General features: G+C 40.0%; 1 protein-coding gene across 1 annotated transcript; it reads right to left on the bottom strand.

Annotated features, from left to right (window-relative positions):
* Positions 1–1,270: 1,270 nt before the first annotated feature.
* On the bottom strand, positions 1,271–17,047 carry LOC104027745 (carbonic anhydrase 3). The gene is made up of 7 exons (XM_075704840.1): positions 17,002–17,047; positions 15,826–16,023; positions 8,856–8,974; positions 7,909–8,001; positions 6,920–6,985; positions 5,342–5,497; positions 1,271–1,455 (listed from the first exon to the last, which is right to left on the bottom strand). Exons 1-7 carry the CDS (start codon positions 17,045–17,047, stop codon positions 1,336–1,338), a joined length of 798 nt encoding a protein of 265 aa, XP_075560955.1. The 3' UTR covers positions 1,271–1,335.
* Positions 17,048–17,354: the final 307 nt, after the last annotated feature.

The raw sequence follows: 17,354 nt of genomic DNA, 5'->3' as shown, positions 1-17,354 counted from the left end.
GGGTGACCTCACTAAAAGAATAGACGTGGTTGTGTCAATGATGTAGCATATTTAAGATGCTGTTTCCTTGCCTGGAGTCACATGAAATATTATCAGTACTCTCGTAGCTTAAACAAACATCTGAAAAAGATCATCCATCATCAGTTTCCATGAAGGTGTATTACAGAGGGCATTGATAAGTCTTTCTTTAAAATTCTGTTATTTTTACATGTTTCTAAAATTGGAAAAAAATCACACAGAACAAAAATTCTTAAGTAAATGTATTTATTATTCTTGGATTTTTTTTAATGCAGAAATACTGTTATTTCAAGTATAGGCTTACAATCCTGTTTCATTGTTCTTTATGCCAAAACAAGAGACAAAATCACCCTGGTCAACTGCATTTTGATCAGGAGAGTCAAACTGGTTTCAGATATTTATGCACAAATCTCATTGACAGCAGGATCAATTATATTCGCACATGAAATGAGAATCTGCCTCAAAAAAAACACTAAAAAGATTAAGAACTCTTGCTATCTTAACACCCTTTTTACACAGAAAAGCCACTTGCATACATGGAGAAAATATATATTCAGGATACGAAGACCAAGTTCTCAAAATCCATGTCACTTTGATAGCTACAACGTTAAAAAGCAAATTAGTCTTTTAATACGGACAACCACTTGGGACACAAACAGAAACAGCTTTTCCCCCATTCCATAAGTTTTAACTACATATAACTTGGTGAATACAATTTTCAGAACAGACATCTGTTTCACCTGTCTATTGTTTTAAGAAGTTAAAAGCTTAGTTCATTGTCAATGGTTATGAAGCAATTTTCTATCCTTTCATATTTTATGTGACTATCAAATACCAAAAGAGTGCTCTCATTTATTTCCAAAAATGCCTTGTGCATTAACTGGTGCAGCTCAGAGCAGGATATGGATAATGCTGAAAACAACTACTGAAAAATACATTTTTGTGCTGAAAATAATTACTTCTCTTAACTGCAACCTCTTTAGCATGGAATAAGGCAAGCATCAAGGGACATGTGGGCAATAGGAAATGGTTTTGTAGTTGTTAGTAGCATCTTCTTTCTTGCTTTGTACTATTAACAAAAGCTAATGTTAAAGCAGTTATGAAGAGCCAAACAGGTTCTCTACTTCCATTTTAGTGATAGGATTTGCCTAACTAAATGTTATTCTCTGAAAGTGAAATTCACATTTCACAACTCAAAGCTTCAGCCTCCGGACCTACAGCTGGAGTTCTGTCTAAATGCAGCAGAGGACACAAAACAAAACCATCTCTTATTTCTAGAGGTCGCCTCACTTGGGCACACCCAACCTGAGCCAGGTCCTAGAGGAACGATGCGCTCACCATCCTGAAATACAGAGGCTGAGTTGGGCGCCAGTTATCAACCAGGGGGAGATCAGGTTCATTCTCGGCATTCTTGGATAGGCTGCGGAGCTTCGCCATCTGCAGGAGAGCAAAAATCAAAGTGTCCTGATGGAAATCCTTTGGGATTAAATCCACAGCCCAACAATTTAAACCAAGGAGGCTGGCCCAGCCCCAGAAGCTGGGAAGAAAGACTCCTTCAAAGTTGTTAAGATGTCCTTCAGCCCGTCACTACAAGACCTGTATTCATGTTCTTCTCCTAGCAGTAATATTCTTAGAAATAGTCAATGCAGAAAAACTGGGTCCCATCTGAACAGGATTGCGAAAAGTACTGTCATTTATGTACTGTCTACAGAACCATGTACAGCCATAGAAACCGTGGGAAGCCCTCAGAAAATGCCTATGCCCTAATAAACCTCTCCTACTCTAACCGTGCCTTAGTGTCTGACTGTTAAGAAGCCTCTGGAATTGCAAGGTGTTAAGGTTAAATTATAAACTACTTGTTCATTTCCATTGTGGGTCTGTAGCAGAGTCTATATTCTGCTGCAGTGACACAAAAAAGTCCATTAATAATAACAGGAATGTAATCTGGATAAGGACTAGGTCAAGGTTTCAAATAGTTTGTAAACAGGGTCTGCAGCTTCATTGTCCTTGGCCATTTTTTTTTTTAACCAAGGTGCATTTTTTTTGAGGGATGCCCTAAGACGAGTTCTGCCCATACTCTTCAAAACTGCATAGTGCTTTTCCTCTACTGCTTTCTGATTTTCAAAGGATGCAACAGATATACCCACTTACAGATACATTATGTTCATTTGTTGTCACTGCCATGCACAACATTAGACAGAAAGCATATCAGCTGTGATTCAGACACTTGACACGTCCCTGTTTGAATGGCTTACCTTGAAAAGGATGCATACATTTTGTCATGTGTACACTTGAAAATGTAGCCCCATGCATGGCACGCATCAACTTTGTTTGCAACTAGCTTCAGTACGCTGATGTTTCTACCTTTTATGGTACAGAGTTCAAGTCCAATAGAAGCAGAACTTCTGTCTGGGCTGTAAAAGCTGGGTTTGCTGTAACAATACTAATTCCAGTTTATGGACCAAGCTAGCTCAGGCATCTCAACATTGCTCTTCACTACACGGATCAGAAAAGCCAGCTATCTCAGTTTGCCTGAACAATGATGAGGCCACATTTATAACCAGGTTAATATGCATCAGCTAGATTATTCATCTGAAATTAAATTTCAGATTCCAGATTAAGAGTAATTTGTATGGGAACAGCAGGAGACGAAAACAGTTCATCAGTTTTATTAACACTGATAAAGTACTATTGGAGAAGAGACTGCTGGGTTTTATTATTATTTGTGGAAGATCCGCCCTACTCAGTAAAAAAAAAAAAAAAACCAGCATATATTCAGGCTATAGCTACATAAAGGTGAAAAAATTAGTCTGCAATTGGATAGAGTTATTCCACAGTTAAATTCCTATCCCTTCATTAAAAGTAATCTGAGCAGCTAGGCCACCCACTCCACATCTCAGAGGGATTTCTGGTGAATTGATTGTTCCTGCAGAGTACTGATTCGCAGTGACTGCACTTACCCTTGTGGCTAATATACTATTACCATCTGGCTGCAAAAGCATCCAAGCGATCCACTGTAAATGCACACGCACTTAAAATAATTAGTATTAATGAGGTAGTATGCTTTCTAGGATTAGAAATAATTGGTAACGCAATCCTCTTTTATGAATACATTTAGACTGCAGGCACTCTGGAGTGAGGAAAGTCTTTCTATTGTATTTGTACACAGTACCTCACATACACTGCCAATTCTGCTTGAAAAGCAGTTATCTCAGGGTAAGAGCCAGTGTCCCATCTATATGTAGCAATTTCCTTTTTACTTTAAATGCTCCATTTTTTCTACAGTAGGGCCAGTTAGAGAACAGTCTGTACGTTTCCCAAAACTCACTAACTTTAGATAAGCTGAAAAAAAGGCCATGATCCAAATACAGCAGTGATCAGAAAGTCTGTTCATGAAGCTGGATCAATGATGTGATTAGTTATTCCTTTAAAAATGCATTTTAAATCAGAGATGCTCAGTAATGACGACACTTTTCCCAACAAAATCTGTAGCTGATCTTCTGTAATATAAACCTCTACGTAGATTTATTTTGTGGAAACCAGTCAGACCATATTTGTATTTTTCACACAAGTACCAGCTTCAAAATAGCCCACATATTTTAACTTTTGGATGGGCAATGAAACAGGAGGCAGATCCATTCAATAAGCTGTGAAAATTAAGCTGTAAGTTATATGAATACATTACCATATTTCATCTCTTGCCAGCTAAGCTTCCCATCATACCTGAGTTCTATTCTTTAAAAGACAGAGAGCCACATAAATACAAAACACTAGAAAATAGGGGTTTTTTTTGTGATACATGCACATCAATCAATACAACAAAACACCTTATCACCTTGAGAACCTAAAATGAAGTTATGTGTCTACACATAACATCTACATAATACGTCAGTCACTTGATTAATGTTCATGTTCTCACTATCCTGGAGTCTTGAAATTTGTGATATCGTATCATTATAGTCTGCTGAGTAGAGGAATAATCTCAGATGAGAAAACTGACTTGCATGGTACGAGTAGAATCATAGGCTGAAATGTGATGAAAGAGAGCATTCCAATTTCTATAAATGGCATTGAGGGGGAATGAGGATTAACAAGAAATACTTCTTTATGGTAAGTGACCAGAGAAGGCTTTCAAATTCACAAGAAATTATAGTTATCTGATGCTGCTCCTGTTTGTGAAAATTTAGCTGGTATACCTTCCAGAAGCATGGGTATCAAGATCCTGATATAACACTTCCGTAATTTTCTTGGTTGCGTGATGCCATCTAGAATGTGGGGCAGACAGAATCACCAACCAATAAATTTGTATGCTGATAAGAGATGTTTTGAAAGAAGCATGCTATAAGAGATACATTTGCAAAGTAGAATGTTCAAAAAGTTGGAAATGCTCAGCTGCGTTAGGTGAGAACACTGGACTCCTGTGTACAATGTAGTTAGGGTACCTGAATTGTCCCACTGCATTTCATTGCAGATGGTCACTTTTTCACAGCAGCTTTATTTCATAATTTGTCCAGCAACTACCCTCAAACATTCATCATGACAAGCAATTAATACCTTAAGTGAGGAAGCTTGAGACAACATAAATGGTTGAAAAAATACTGCATAATCAAAGTCCTTGGTGCAAACCTAACATAAGCTTTAGCTAAATGTGACAATGTTCTGATTTAAATAGTTGCAGGAGAATACAAGTTAATGGCTTGAGCTTTCCTACATTGGCTCTTGATGTAATGCAGTGTTTTGAGCTCTGTGTAAAACAAAAGGTATGAGCCACAACCAGCTCCATCCTTTCCTACTAGTAAGGGTTAATATCGTGGGAACACAAGGACTGGGAAACAAAAAGAGAACTACTCTTTCCTTTGGTTGATGTCACAAGAGGTCTTTTTCCCATAGGAGCAAGAACTCTCATATATAGTAACTACTGCCTGCTGTCAGCCACACTCCAAACTGCTATAAACTCTCACTATCTACACTGTGTTATCTGAACCACCATGATGTCTGATATGGGCTAGGAAACAGTGAGTTCCAAGTAGAGAAGGTCATCATCTCTGCTCAATTAGTTAACATAGGAGTCATACAGAGACAGATAAAGAGGTGTGTCTAATAGGTTGAGTGCACATATTAGGTTGTAGACTGCAGTCCTTTGAAGATTTTTACAGGTTCCCTATGGAGTCCCAAGGTAGTTTCTAAGCCATTCACTTCTTCACTGTCCTTTTAATCATGCAATTTCTCACAGAATCCAATGAGCATTTTCCTTGTCAAAAGAATAAGATCATGGCACATAACTAAAAAGAAGTGGGTAAAATATTATCTATTTGAAGTTTACCTGGTCTGAGCTGACTATGATAGGCTCTCTAAGAATAATCCAGGTGATGCATTCTTCACAAGGTGGAGTAGTGAAAGACCCATGGTATGTCCAGTAGTCATGAGATTTAGGGAAAAGAATTGAAGGATCGAAGTTTGGAAAAGGAGCTTCTTTCCCCTTTTAAAAAAAAAACACAACAAAACCAAACAAAAACCTCTTCAACAGCTGTGCTGATTTTGGCTGGGATAGAGTTGACTTTCTTCCTAGTAGCTGGCATAGAGCTGTGTTTTGGATTTAGTAGGAGAAGAATGTTGATAACACACTGACATTTTAGTTGTTGCTAAGTAGTGCTTACCCTAGTCAAGGACTTTTTAGCTTCCCATCCTCTGCCAGGTGCACAAGAAGCTGGGAGGGAGCACAGCCAGGACAGCTGACCCAAATTGATCAAAGGGCTATTCCATACGATATGACATCATGCTCAGTATATGAACTGGAGGGAGCTGGCTGGGGGGCAGTGATTGCTGCCTGGGGACCGACTGGGCATCGGTCAGTGGGTGGTGAGCAATTGCATTGTGCATCACTTGCTTTGTATATTCTTTTATCATTATTATTATTACTTTCTCTTCCTCTGCTGTCCTATTAAACTGCCTTTAACTCAACCCACGGGTTTTACTTTTGTTTCTGATTCTCTCTCCCATCCCACCACGTACAGGGAGGGTGAGCAAGCATTTGTGTGGTGCTTAGTTGCCGACCGGGGTTAAACCACGACAACAGCTCTAGTCAAGATTAAGTAAAGATGCAGCTCTGGTATTTTAAGAAACGGAGAGTGACTCAGGTACTTCAAAGGTATGAACTAAGGAAACTAAGCACACATCTACACAAGACATAATAATGCAGTGTAAACATAAGTGAACTGAATGACTCTTCATAGATGGGCCCAGAGAAGCATGACAGAACATACAACTCCACGATGCTACTTCTTGTACCTGAGCTAACTCATGTGAAGCAGCATCCAGTACCAATGTGCTTCACTCATTTCTGTGCAGAAATACTCTTCCTTCTGGCCTCCTTTCTTATGGAAATTCTGCCTATCTATTGAATATTGGATTAGGTCACCATATAATGATGTGAGACAGGTACTCTAGATTTATAATATTTGTGCTAATAACAAACAAGACAGCCTACGAAACATTATGTGGTAAGAATCTCATATTATCTCAGACAAAGATGTCTAGTCAGTGGCATTTCCAGAGGTCCATCAGGCAGCCTATTTCAAGGCCAAATGGAGCAATTTCTTTTGTCACTGACCACTGAGGGAATACGACTCTATGCCTAGTTTTTACGTGAGTAAAGTTTGGCGAGAGGACTCTCATTTTCACAAAATTATAAGGCCCACTAAAGCCAAAGAAGGGTCATATGTAAATGGAAGAAAGGACTTTTCTTGTTAAGGAAAAGCTACCCATGGTTTTATTCACAAGTATATTCTGGCAATGTTGCAGAGCAGAATATGAACACTAGAAAGTTATGCTTCTTGATTTTTTTTTTTTGTCCTCAGAATTTGCAGCAATCTTCCTATAATGAAAAGCCCAACATTGTTACCTTTGTTTTGATAGCATTTATTTCTTCAAGAATTCTCTTCATCTCTGGTTTGGGAGTTTTTCCTACCTGTAAAGAAGAAAGCATGAGCTAACCAAAGAGTTCTGCTCGACCAGTTTTCTTCTTTCTCCTATTTTTTTGTATGTGTATCTAAACATATATCAACTGTAAATTTACAATGCATTAACCCAACCTATCACCCCTACCAGCTTAGTAAGCTATGTCTTCTGTCTGTACCCTCTCTCTGTACCCCAACAGATATTATGATCCAAATGAGGAAATTATATCAGTACAGAAAACAGGTAATTTCACAATACAGCCATTCCTGTTGACATTGAATTTTAGCCTAACAAAGACAAACAAGTCTTCAGGTTCAAGTACAGAATTTGGGAAAAGTTTCATTCTAATTTAAAAACCAGATTTCATGGTCAGATCTACTGTTTGCAGTTGTCTATCTCAACACAGATGTCCATTTTTCTATCTCTAGTGAGTATTAATTAAACAAGAGAGAGCAAAGGCCAATATTTCAGGCTAAGCCTGCATGCCCCCAAAGGATTTTAGAAAAGAATGAGTTACATGTATTGTCTGTGAGTTAGTTTTGTCTGGGAGAATGTTCATGAAAAGCCTAGGAGCGGTATCTGTCCTTGAAATCGGTTCATGATTAGCATAGAAGACAGCTGACTGCTATTGGTCAGAGGGCCACTACTGATATCATGTGCCCAAAGCAGGGGCAAATACATCCGGAATTACAGCTTCTACCAGCCACACAGTGACACAATAGCTGCTGGGACAAGTGTACGCAGTATTGGATACCATTTGAAATAACATGACTCATGCTCTGTAACTTGAAAAGCATGCATTACTGAAAGGCAAGCCCTTCAATGTGGTATGATCCCTAGAAAATATATTCAGAGGGTTTTGCTTTCTTAACCCTGTGAGAATAGAAAACTCTATAGTAGCAGTACAAAGAAGGGTTGCATGCTTCTACTTACTTGCAAAAATATGGCCAAAACAGCTACTCCATCAGTTCTTCTCACAGCATCAAGGTAATTACTGTATTTGGGATTCCAGTGTAACAAATGTAGCTGGAAACAAAGAAAAACATGTTAAAAAATCTATTATTGTATAGCAAGCCATCAGAGGCTGAATTTAGAGTTGTTCATATACATGAGAGAGTTTGAAGCAACAAAGAATGAAGATTAGGCCTTCCAAAAAAAAAAAATCAAAAAGAAAACAAGGGACAGCAATTCATATATGAGTTATATCAGCCATATATTACCATTTAGACTACTATTTGCTTTAAAATAAACTATAAACATGTTAATACAGAAATTGCAAAAAAGAACAGAAATCTCATCTTAAAGCTGAAGAACACAGAAAGGATGCTTAAGCAAGCAGATGGAACATGCAGTTCAGAAGTCATCTACTGATATGTAATTCATTTCCATTTGGCTTTCAAATTACAGCAATTCTGGCAAAGAATCCATATGAATGTAAGCGCTGTATATTATTAGTCTACAGTTCTCATCTTCCCTTACAATCCTAAACTGGTAGAAAATCAAGGCAACACATTCTTCCTTCTTTCTGTTGCTACAGTTTTCTACTTCTGCTATAATACTATCATTTCAGAATACTGTTTTACTAAGTTTGCATTGCTTGTCAGTAATTCAGTCTTGCTGTCCTATGTTTCAGGCCACATTGTTTTGAGAACATGAAAACTTTTGTTTCACACAGTATTTTTCTTTTCTTATGCTGTGAGAATTACTTCAACCCGATTCACATTTATAAGAATTGATCGGAGTAAGAATAAAATGTCACAGATTGATAAATAGAAAGAACTCCTTGAAAAGAAGACAAATGACAAATTTTGTCCCACCTGAGTGATAACGACAAATGTTACTTTACACCCTATTTTAAAGTAAAAAGTGGTGAGTCTTACCTCTCCTGCATATCTCACTCCATTCACAACATGCTCAGAGCCATGGTCGTCAGACGAACCCCAATGAAAGTGAAGCTGACGCAGCCTGTAGACTCCTGCAAGTGGCCCACCTCTCAGCACTGCAATTGATAATCTGCAACAGCATTAGGCTCAAGTATCTTCCAATTCTTTTAAAAGAAATGCATATATATTTAAAATATTTACAATTTACTGTACAGATGCTCTGCGTTCTGAGAGTACCGAGTACCTCTTGGAAATCTGCACTGATTTTAGCAGCACTTCAGGCAACCATCTTCAGCTATATGCACTTACAGGCAGATGAAAATTATTTGTGTCTAGGCTTCCATTACAGTCAATAGAGATCATTGTTTTAATTCAGCTGCATAAATGTGTATCTAGTACCTTCTGGGATATTCCAAAGACACCTGGACAGGACTGGAAGATGTGATACAAGATCTGCAGAAAAACTGTACTTTTCTAAAGCAGTATCGGGGGCAAGGTGAAATACATTAGGTTATCAAAAGTGGCATGAGATGCCTGTGTTTGGGTAACTGAAGTAAGCCCCCAATCAGAACAGTCAAGCCTCTAGAGTAATTCTGCTTGCCTTAAGGTAGACACTAAACAGATGGGTGACCTGAATTGGTCTCTGGACTCCACTGATTAAGTGTGACTCCATCTCTGTTGACTAGAATGGGAGTTTAGAGACATAACCCATCTACTTTTAAAAGCCCACATACAACACCTAAATTCAGATGTCTTAATCTTCCCCTGAATTCCATCTAATATCTACGTATATCAAAGCACAGAAAAATAGCCATGATTAAGGTCAACTACTGAACTGCTAGATGATAAACAAATTCCTGCAAAACACTACAAATTGTGTCCCTTACTGCAGGCTATGACTTATTTATTTAAAAAGCTATGAAATCACTGATGCTGCTTCTGCTATAATGGCTGCTCCCTCCGGCTGTGGAAGAGGGGAAAGAAAACAGCAAATGAGCCAGAAAAGCAATCACTGAGAATGCAAGCTATTTTCCTAAAGAAAAGTTCAGCCTGTGATGAACAATACTGTGTACTCTAAATAATCTTAATATTTTTACAGTATATACCAAATGAAAGTGGTGTATTTGAAAGGATCTCACAATAAAAAGGGAAGAACTTCACATTCACCAAATACTAATTAATATTGTCATTTACTTTATTTGGAGATAGAAGTTATAGCATTCCTATAAACCATTCAGCAGTTCTCAAGAACAGGTCTTTATATGCTAGAGAAAAATATCCTTAAATCTGAAAGGGAATGAAATCCGTGATCATCTCAAGAAATAAAGTACTAAGAGTATTCTTTACTGAACATTAAGAGCAAGCTGTTATTCCTAAAAAATTCCTTTTACTTGTTCCCACAGACATTCAGTACTATGGCCAATGCAGACACAGTAACAGTAGTAGTGGACAAGGCTGTAAATTCTCCATTAAAATAGATCTGTAAGACCAAATAATCCAGTTTAAGGTAAAAACGTGTCATTATTTCCACTGATGGGCCATCAGCAGACATTTTCAATTGGGCATTAGGTGAAGCTCTGCATCACCTTGTGCCAACACATTCCTGCTTCACTCATCTATAAATAGACAGTAGCTTTTACTTAGCACACTTTAAGCAGACAGAATGATGCAAAGACTAAGATACCTATAAACCAACACCTCCTGAAGGACACAAACGCATTTTCTTTCTTTTAATTGCAAGTGTGTGGTATAAAACATAGAAATACATGAAATGACAATGTAAGTAAAGGAAATTTCCTTATGTCACTAAATGAAATTTCCCTATGCTTTAAAAAAGGTAAACATAACAGCTATAAGAATGAAGTTCTCCAATATCTAATACATAAAAAATCCCAAACTATGTCTGCATAGCTCAAAGTTAGTAAAAGAAATCTTTGGGTTTTTTAAACATGTGGCTTAAAACCTAAATTCTAAGGGTATCTTTATCCTCTTGGGGTTTTGTTTTCAGAAAACACTAACACAAATAAACACACACCCACATAACAGCTAGAAAAAGAAGAGGAGCTAAAAGTTTATAAAAGAAACCACAGCATCTTTAAATTGCTTTTCCGTGGTGTTAAAATATAGCTTTATTTTTATATATTTACATATTTATATGTAACAGGGAATTATTCTAACAATTATTACACAGGAAATGTTCACCTTAAATATCTGAGACTCCCAGTTTTAAGGCTGCGATAGCTGTTTTCCTACCACAAAACACTTACAAAAGCATGCTTTTCTAGAAGGCCCCACGACTCACTGAGCTTCTACCTATGACACTGCATGAAACAAAAAGCAAGAGCTTTAAAAAAGGAGCCTGCAGGCTCACTGCTCGCTCCCTGATACATGGGCAGCCAGCGTTTCTCTTAGTCCTCTGAAATATGGTGTAATCCTTTTCACATGGCTAGCTGAATGACTGGACTTACTTTTGAATATTGGAAGTGTAGCATTTCTGTTCCTGTTTCTGCTCTGCAGGATGTAAGAGGATGGCCACAGCAGATTTAGCAAAATCTAACTCCCTCAAACTTGCTGTCATTAAAGTAACATGGCGCAGCTGCAGGAATATACAAACCAGCCCAGGAAGACAAGGGAGAAAAGTATTCACTCCTTTTTGGTGCCTTATTGTTGCAAACTCATCCCATTGCTCACTGTCTGACTCTTTTTTTATATGGGTTTGCACATCACCCTCCACCAGTGCCTGATACCAGAAATAAAAATGTCATGTCAGTCTGAAGCGCTTGCTCAAATTCCGTGTCCCCCCATCCACACTGAAGAACAGTCTGTCACAGAGTAATCCTACATGGACACACACATGGACATCAGTTCCAGTAAAAAAGCTCACCTTTTATTTAATCCATCATGAACTGAGCAGCATGAGACAGAACTGGCTAATAAAAATGGTTTTTTTCCACTGTCAGTGTAATCACTGAGGCAGATGTTTGCCTCCAGAGAAGGCAAGTGTTGCACAGAAGGATGTAACTAAGGCGAGAAAAAACTCTGTATCTCACTCTGTGTGTTTACACAGCAAAATGAAGGTGTGATGCAGTTTGAGTGGATATGGCCGCTCCACTCACTTTACCTTAGTTAGCAGGGTGTCCTTAACAACAGAAATGCATCAAGAAAGTTTTGAAATAAGTGCATCCACCTGCTGAGCAGTTTAGGTAGGGGTCTGGTTGTTAATCTGCGCTACTGTCAATTGTCATCTATCCTCACTAAGGTAAAACTGGCAAAGTTATGCCTACACAAATGCCTTCCCTGTTTGCTGTGAAGGCATACCGTGAAAGTTAGGTGGAAAAACACAAGGAGCACCAGACTCATGAGGTGAGTCGTGTTTATAAACATGAGAAGAAATAACTGTTCTTACAAGACTTATGATCCTCACATCCTGCCAAATCTATAAAATGAACTGGTAAACCACAATGAAATTTAATTAGTAAGTTATTATTGCATGACAATTGAAAAAGATACATTACCTTTGTTATGCTGCTTTATAACAGAAACTAAGAGTGCAGTATAAAAACCACAGCTTTTTAATGTCAGTGCCACGTTTTAGATGTTATAAAAAAGCCTCTGCTCAAAAGAGGATGCCTGTACTGAAACAGTCTGGCGAACTGCAGGGATGAAATGTGTTTCCTAAAAGCTTTTGGAACTGAAATTTCAGTTCTCACTCAAATTTTCTTTAAGCAACCACTGAATAGATATGCAGAGGAATTACTTTTGTTTGTATTTGAACTTTGTACTCTTACAGGGACAGACTGGGAAAGAGAAGTCTCTGACAGAAGTCTGTCAGCGTGCCACCCACCCGCACCTGCACTGCAACACACCTTTTCCAGTTTTGTGCCTCTTGATCACAGCCTGTTCATCAGTGAGCTCCCAAATCATCTTTGTAATCTATGGTAGGGCTGCAATCCCCATCTCCAGGGGCAGAAAACTGACAGTCCACTGCGTAACTGTAGCCTCAGCAGGCCCTTGACTGTTCAAGCTCTTTTTTTTTTTTTACCCCTAACAATGGAAGTGCAAAGTTAACAGAAACTCAACTCCTAAACTCCCTGTACCCAAGTTCTGCAGTACTCAACACTCAGTTACAAGCTATGTATCTCACACACCACCATGACAATGGTCCCACCAGTTAGGTGCTCTCAGGACACTTCTCTGGCATGAATATTTTTGGAATTTTAAAAGCAAATGGGCTCTGCTAGTAGAAATAAGATTGCAGCCCTAAGTCAAAACAAAACCAGAGTCACTGCTGGACCTAAAAGAGTATATGAGTTGCCATTCAGGCCAAAAAACATAGCGGTGGTAGGCTGCCAAAGTACCCAAGTCCTGGTATGTGTTTCATTGGGCACAGCCACCTAAGAGGTTTTAATTTCAGCTGCCAGTTCTTTCCTGGATTTTGAGACTCCAGCCTCCACCTGCAATGATTTTACAGTGCTTAAGGTCCTTCTTCCACATAGGTATGGTAAGACACGTGACTGAGTCCACAACAATCCATTAACTTCGTGCAGGCAGCAAAGGCATGACACAGCTCCTAAAGCAAGTATCTGTCATCAAAGCCTTCAATTGTATAGCAGATTCTTAAAGTCAACCAGACTTTATAAATAGCTGGAGATAAATTCTCCAATTCCTTCCACTAGACTAACTCCAAAGATAACAGTAGTAAGGACTTTTTCAACATAATATGTGAATTACATTGGATGGCACTTTCCCTGGCAGCTTCTCTCTAACCATTTAAGAAACTGTCACAGTGGTGAATATTGAAAGTATTCCTGGCAGAGAAGACACAATGGAAGTAAAACTTGAAGACATCCCAAGTAACTTGTTTCATCACTCACCTTTGCAATTTATTCAGCAATCTGTTTCATCTACCACTAATGAAAATCTAGATAGAACTACAGATATGGGTATGACCACTCTGCCTGAAAAAGTTAGGAAAATAAAGGAAGCCCTTAGTTTTCTGGTTAACTCAGAAATAATTCAGACAGATAGAGTGATTGATAGATAGACAGACAGATACAATGTCTTTGTTCCAAAAGAATAAAATCTTCGTTCCTACACGATTGCTGTTACATATATATGTATTATGCAACTGGTGGCTCCTCTACACAAAAAATAAGTCACTGTACATATCCTAAAAAACTTAAAACATGCTCAAGTCAGTAGGAATATGCACAGTGGAATTCGTCCTGCAATTAGCATTATATTAGAGAAGGAACACCACCCACAGACTCTGCAGGCAATGGTATAACAATGGAGACATAACAATAAACACAGAATATTTCTTGCCTTCAAATAGTTGAGAAATACACCTACTTTTTTTCCAGTGAGTCACTTTTTATTTCTGAGATCGGAACACAACAGTTACTGAGCAGTTAATCTGAAAAAAAATTCAGAACATTCCAAAACTTTCTGCTCTCCATGGCCACAGTGTTGCGTTCATGCTGCAGCTTGCTGTGCCTGGATACTCCCCCCGTGCAAAATCTGAGTAGTTCTAACAATAATTACTTTGACTTCTATGCATAAGATGCAACCATTGATATATTTGATGTTGTTCCAACAAATACAAGAGATGGTAAAAAATCGTAAGTAATGGTCATGGAGGTCTTCTCATAGGCTACAGCTACATCTCTTTACTGATGTATCGTGTTATCTGACATTAATACTGTATTTATTTAAATAACATTAAAGATTCCCACTTTGCTAGAGATGTAATCAAACTCTTGACTGCATAGTCATTTGTGAGTTTTGATAGTGTATTAACTAGTCCAGCTTACCTACACTTTGATCCTTGGTTTTCATGAAACCCAAGTCATTCATTAAAAAACCATTAAACTAAATCCATGCCCAGAGTTGTTTAAGATCAATCAGCCTATTAGTGAAATTCCTCCTAGTAATTATAGCTGTCAATCCTAGCTATATTGTAATAGAAATTGGAACTTCTAATGCAGTTAAGAAATAAGTCTGTACAGTGTGGAACACAGACTTTTCAATATTTTACTGAAATTGACATTTCTTTTTCCTTTTCTTACCATCCCATGTACTATAAATAATACAGTTCTGATGACCTTGGTACAAGAATAAAGAGCAAGGTATGCATTTGATTTTTCCTTTTTATGATAGTGCTAATGCAATTTCATACTTCTTTCAGTAATGTTTTTTTGTTTGAAATATAGCCGACAGTATTGACATGCAACGCCAGTGGTTCTGCCAACATAAACTAAGTATTTCTAGCACCTGTTAAACAGAACAGACATATCTCTTCAAAACATATAACCCCCTAAGTCTTAAAAGCTATGCATTATATATGCAGCACATTGTACGTTGTCATAACTACAAGCAGATAAAAGATTTTGGACATTCAAGCTGAAACACTGGAATTTCTCAGCCCTATAATTCTCATTAAGACAAAATCTCATAAATGCCAAAGGGAGTTTAAACTGATTAAATACCATGACTTTGTGGCAACATCTGGTTCATTACTTCATTTATCAGAAATTACATGGGTACAGTTTTCAAACGTTGTAACTTCAGCCACATACAGTTACAGATGTTCTGCTGGGCATCTCAGATAGCTTGAATGGAACTCAGGCCTCATAGATGAAACCTGGACTCCTTGCTCCTGGAAAGCAACACAACTGCAAGCTTTTGCAAGCTCAGAAATTTACCTTACACCTTAATTCATCCTGCACCAAGCTTCTCTGCAGCTCTCTCCATTCCCTAGGATTTTACCTATGGTCTTTAAAAGTACTCGCAGGCCTTTCCCACCAGTTGTGCAGGGCACTGGAGTCACAGAAACCTGTACATCACACGCAGGCAGTACATGGAGACCTTCTGACAGCTGTGAGCATTCAGAGCACACTGTCTTCCAAACAACTTGAGAAAGAGTCACTGATATATAATGACAGCTTGAGATGAAAACAAAACTAACCTGATCTATCGAAAGAATCGTCAAATACAACTCTGCAGGTTTTCCCATTGTTGAGGATGGTCTTAGCTGCACCAGGATCATAACTAGCAAACCATGGTAGTAGGGAGCGATCGTAATGCACTTCTTTGTTATTGATTTCAATAGGTGACTGATGACGTCCTTTGGCAATCGGGTAATTTTTGTGCCACTGATCTGGTCCTAGAAAAAAATACAGGAAAATGTCATGAAAACCTTTTCCAGCTAGGTATGAATTATACCTGTGTTACAATAAATGCAAGCTTGGCTTTGCTTAGCTACAGAACATCACTTAAATGTATTAATAAGTAGGTTACTAATTGCCTGGTTGTCAGTCATGCCCTGTCAAGAGTTTCACCGTATAAAAAGCAATTAGATTATTCTAGCTGGAATACTGGATACTGCAAGTCACTCAACTGAACCTAAACTCTCATAGCAACCTGAGGACTTTACTTATTAGGAGACTGACAATACGCCAAGGAAGGAAACTAGAGGTGTATACTCCAAGTCCAGCAGCGGCTAGAAATATGATGGGATACACCCAAATGGTTCAAATGTGGCACCGTGTACCCATCTGGAGAGCGGAAAGGCCACTGATATCTGAAGAAGACAGGACTTTGAAACGTGGATTTAATTATCATCATGGTTTTATCAAGAACTTCACGTGGAAAAAGCCCGACCGAGGCCGTGTTCTTCCCGCAGCAGAGAAGAGCGCAGGCACAGCAGGCCAGCCAGGCTTCCCACCTCTGAAGGCGGGAGGGATCGTGGCTGCACCGCAGACCGCCACTGCTCTTCTGGCATCCAGGCTAGCCTAAAGCTGGACTTCAAAGCTATGTCCAACTGTAAATTATATTAACAGTAGGAAAACTGGCTTTGTTTAACTCGGAGACCCGTGCCACGGCCTCTCCTTCCACTGGCCTCGCCTCTTCCACAGCCGCGAGTGACGAGCGACCGGCCACGCCGCCCGGCCGCGGCCGCTGCACAGGCCCGGGCCCGCCTGGAGCCCCTGTGCCCCCTCCTCACGCAGGCTGGGGAAGGGGGGCTCCCGTTTTGCCCGGGGGTTGCTCCCAGAGCCGCGGCCCTCCAGGGCCGGCGGCCGCCGAGGAGCGGAGCGGAGCGGAGCGGAGCGGGGCCGGGCCGCGGCCCCGCGCCCCCACTCACCGTTGTCGCCGTCGTAGCCCCACGGGTAGTAGTTGGGGTTGATCATGGTGTCGCTGCCGCGCCCCGCCGCCGCGCCTCAGCCTCTCCCGGCGGCTCTGGCAGGACGGTGGCCTCGTCTCACGGTGGCTTTTTATAGACTCCCGCCAACTCCATGCCCTTCCCCGCCGCCGGCCGGCCGGGCGGGACAGCCGGGCCCCGACCGCCGGGGGCGGGGAGAGCCGCGCTGCCTCGCACCGCCCGCCCGCCGCCGCCCCGCCGTGAGGCGCCCCGCCGCCGGCCTGCCGCCCCCGGCCCGCCCCGGCCGCCGCAGCCCGGGCGGTTCTCCTCAGGGCGGCCGCAGGGCGCGGCGGCCG

The sequence above is a fragment of the Pelecanus crispus genome, chromosome 2 (genome assembly GCF_030463565.1).
Source record: "Pelecanus crispus isolate bPelCri1 chromosome 2, bPelCri1.pri, whole genome shotgun sequence".
Classification (NCBI taxonomy): domain Eukaryota; kingdom Metazoa; phylum Chordata; class Aves; order Pelecaniformes; family Pelecanidae; genus Pelecanus; species Pelecanus crispus.
This window is presented reverse-complemented; position numbering and strand designations above follow the sequence as displayed.

What these genes read in the sequence shown, in the direction of transcription:
- LOC104027745 (XM_075704840.1), bottom strand. Translation starts at nt 17,047, where the DNA reads ATGATCAACCCCAACTACTACCCGTGGGGCTACGACGGCGACAACG. An exon ending in TTTTGGCCATATTTTTGCAA is followed by an intron (nt 6,986 to 7,908) that starts GTAAGTAGAAGC and finishes TCTTCTTTACAG; the next exon opens with GTAGGAAAAACTCCCAAACC. An exon ending in TAAATGCTATCAAAACAAAG is followed by an intron (nt 5,498 to 6,919) that starts GTAACAATGTTG and finishes TTTTTTTAAAAG; the next exon opens with GGGAAAGAAGCTCCTTTTCC.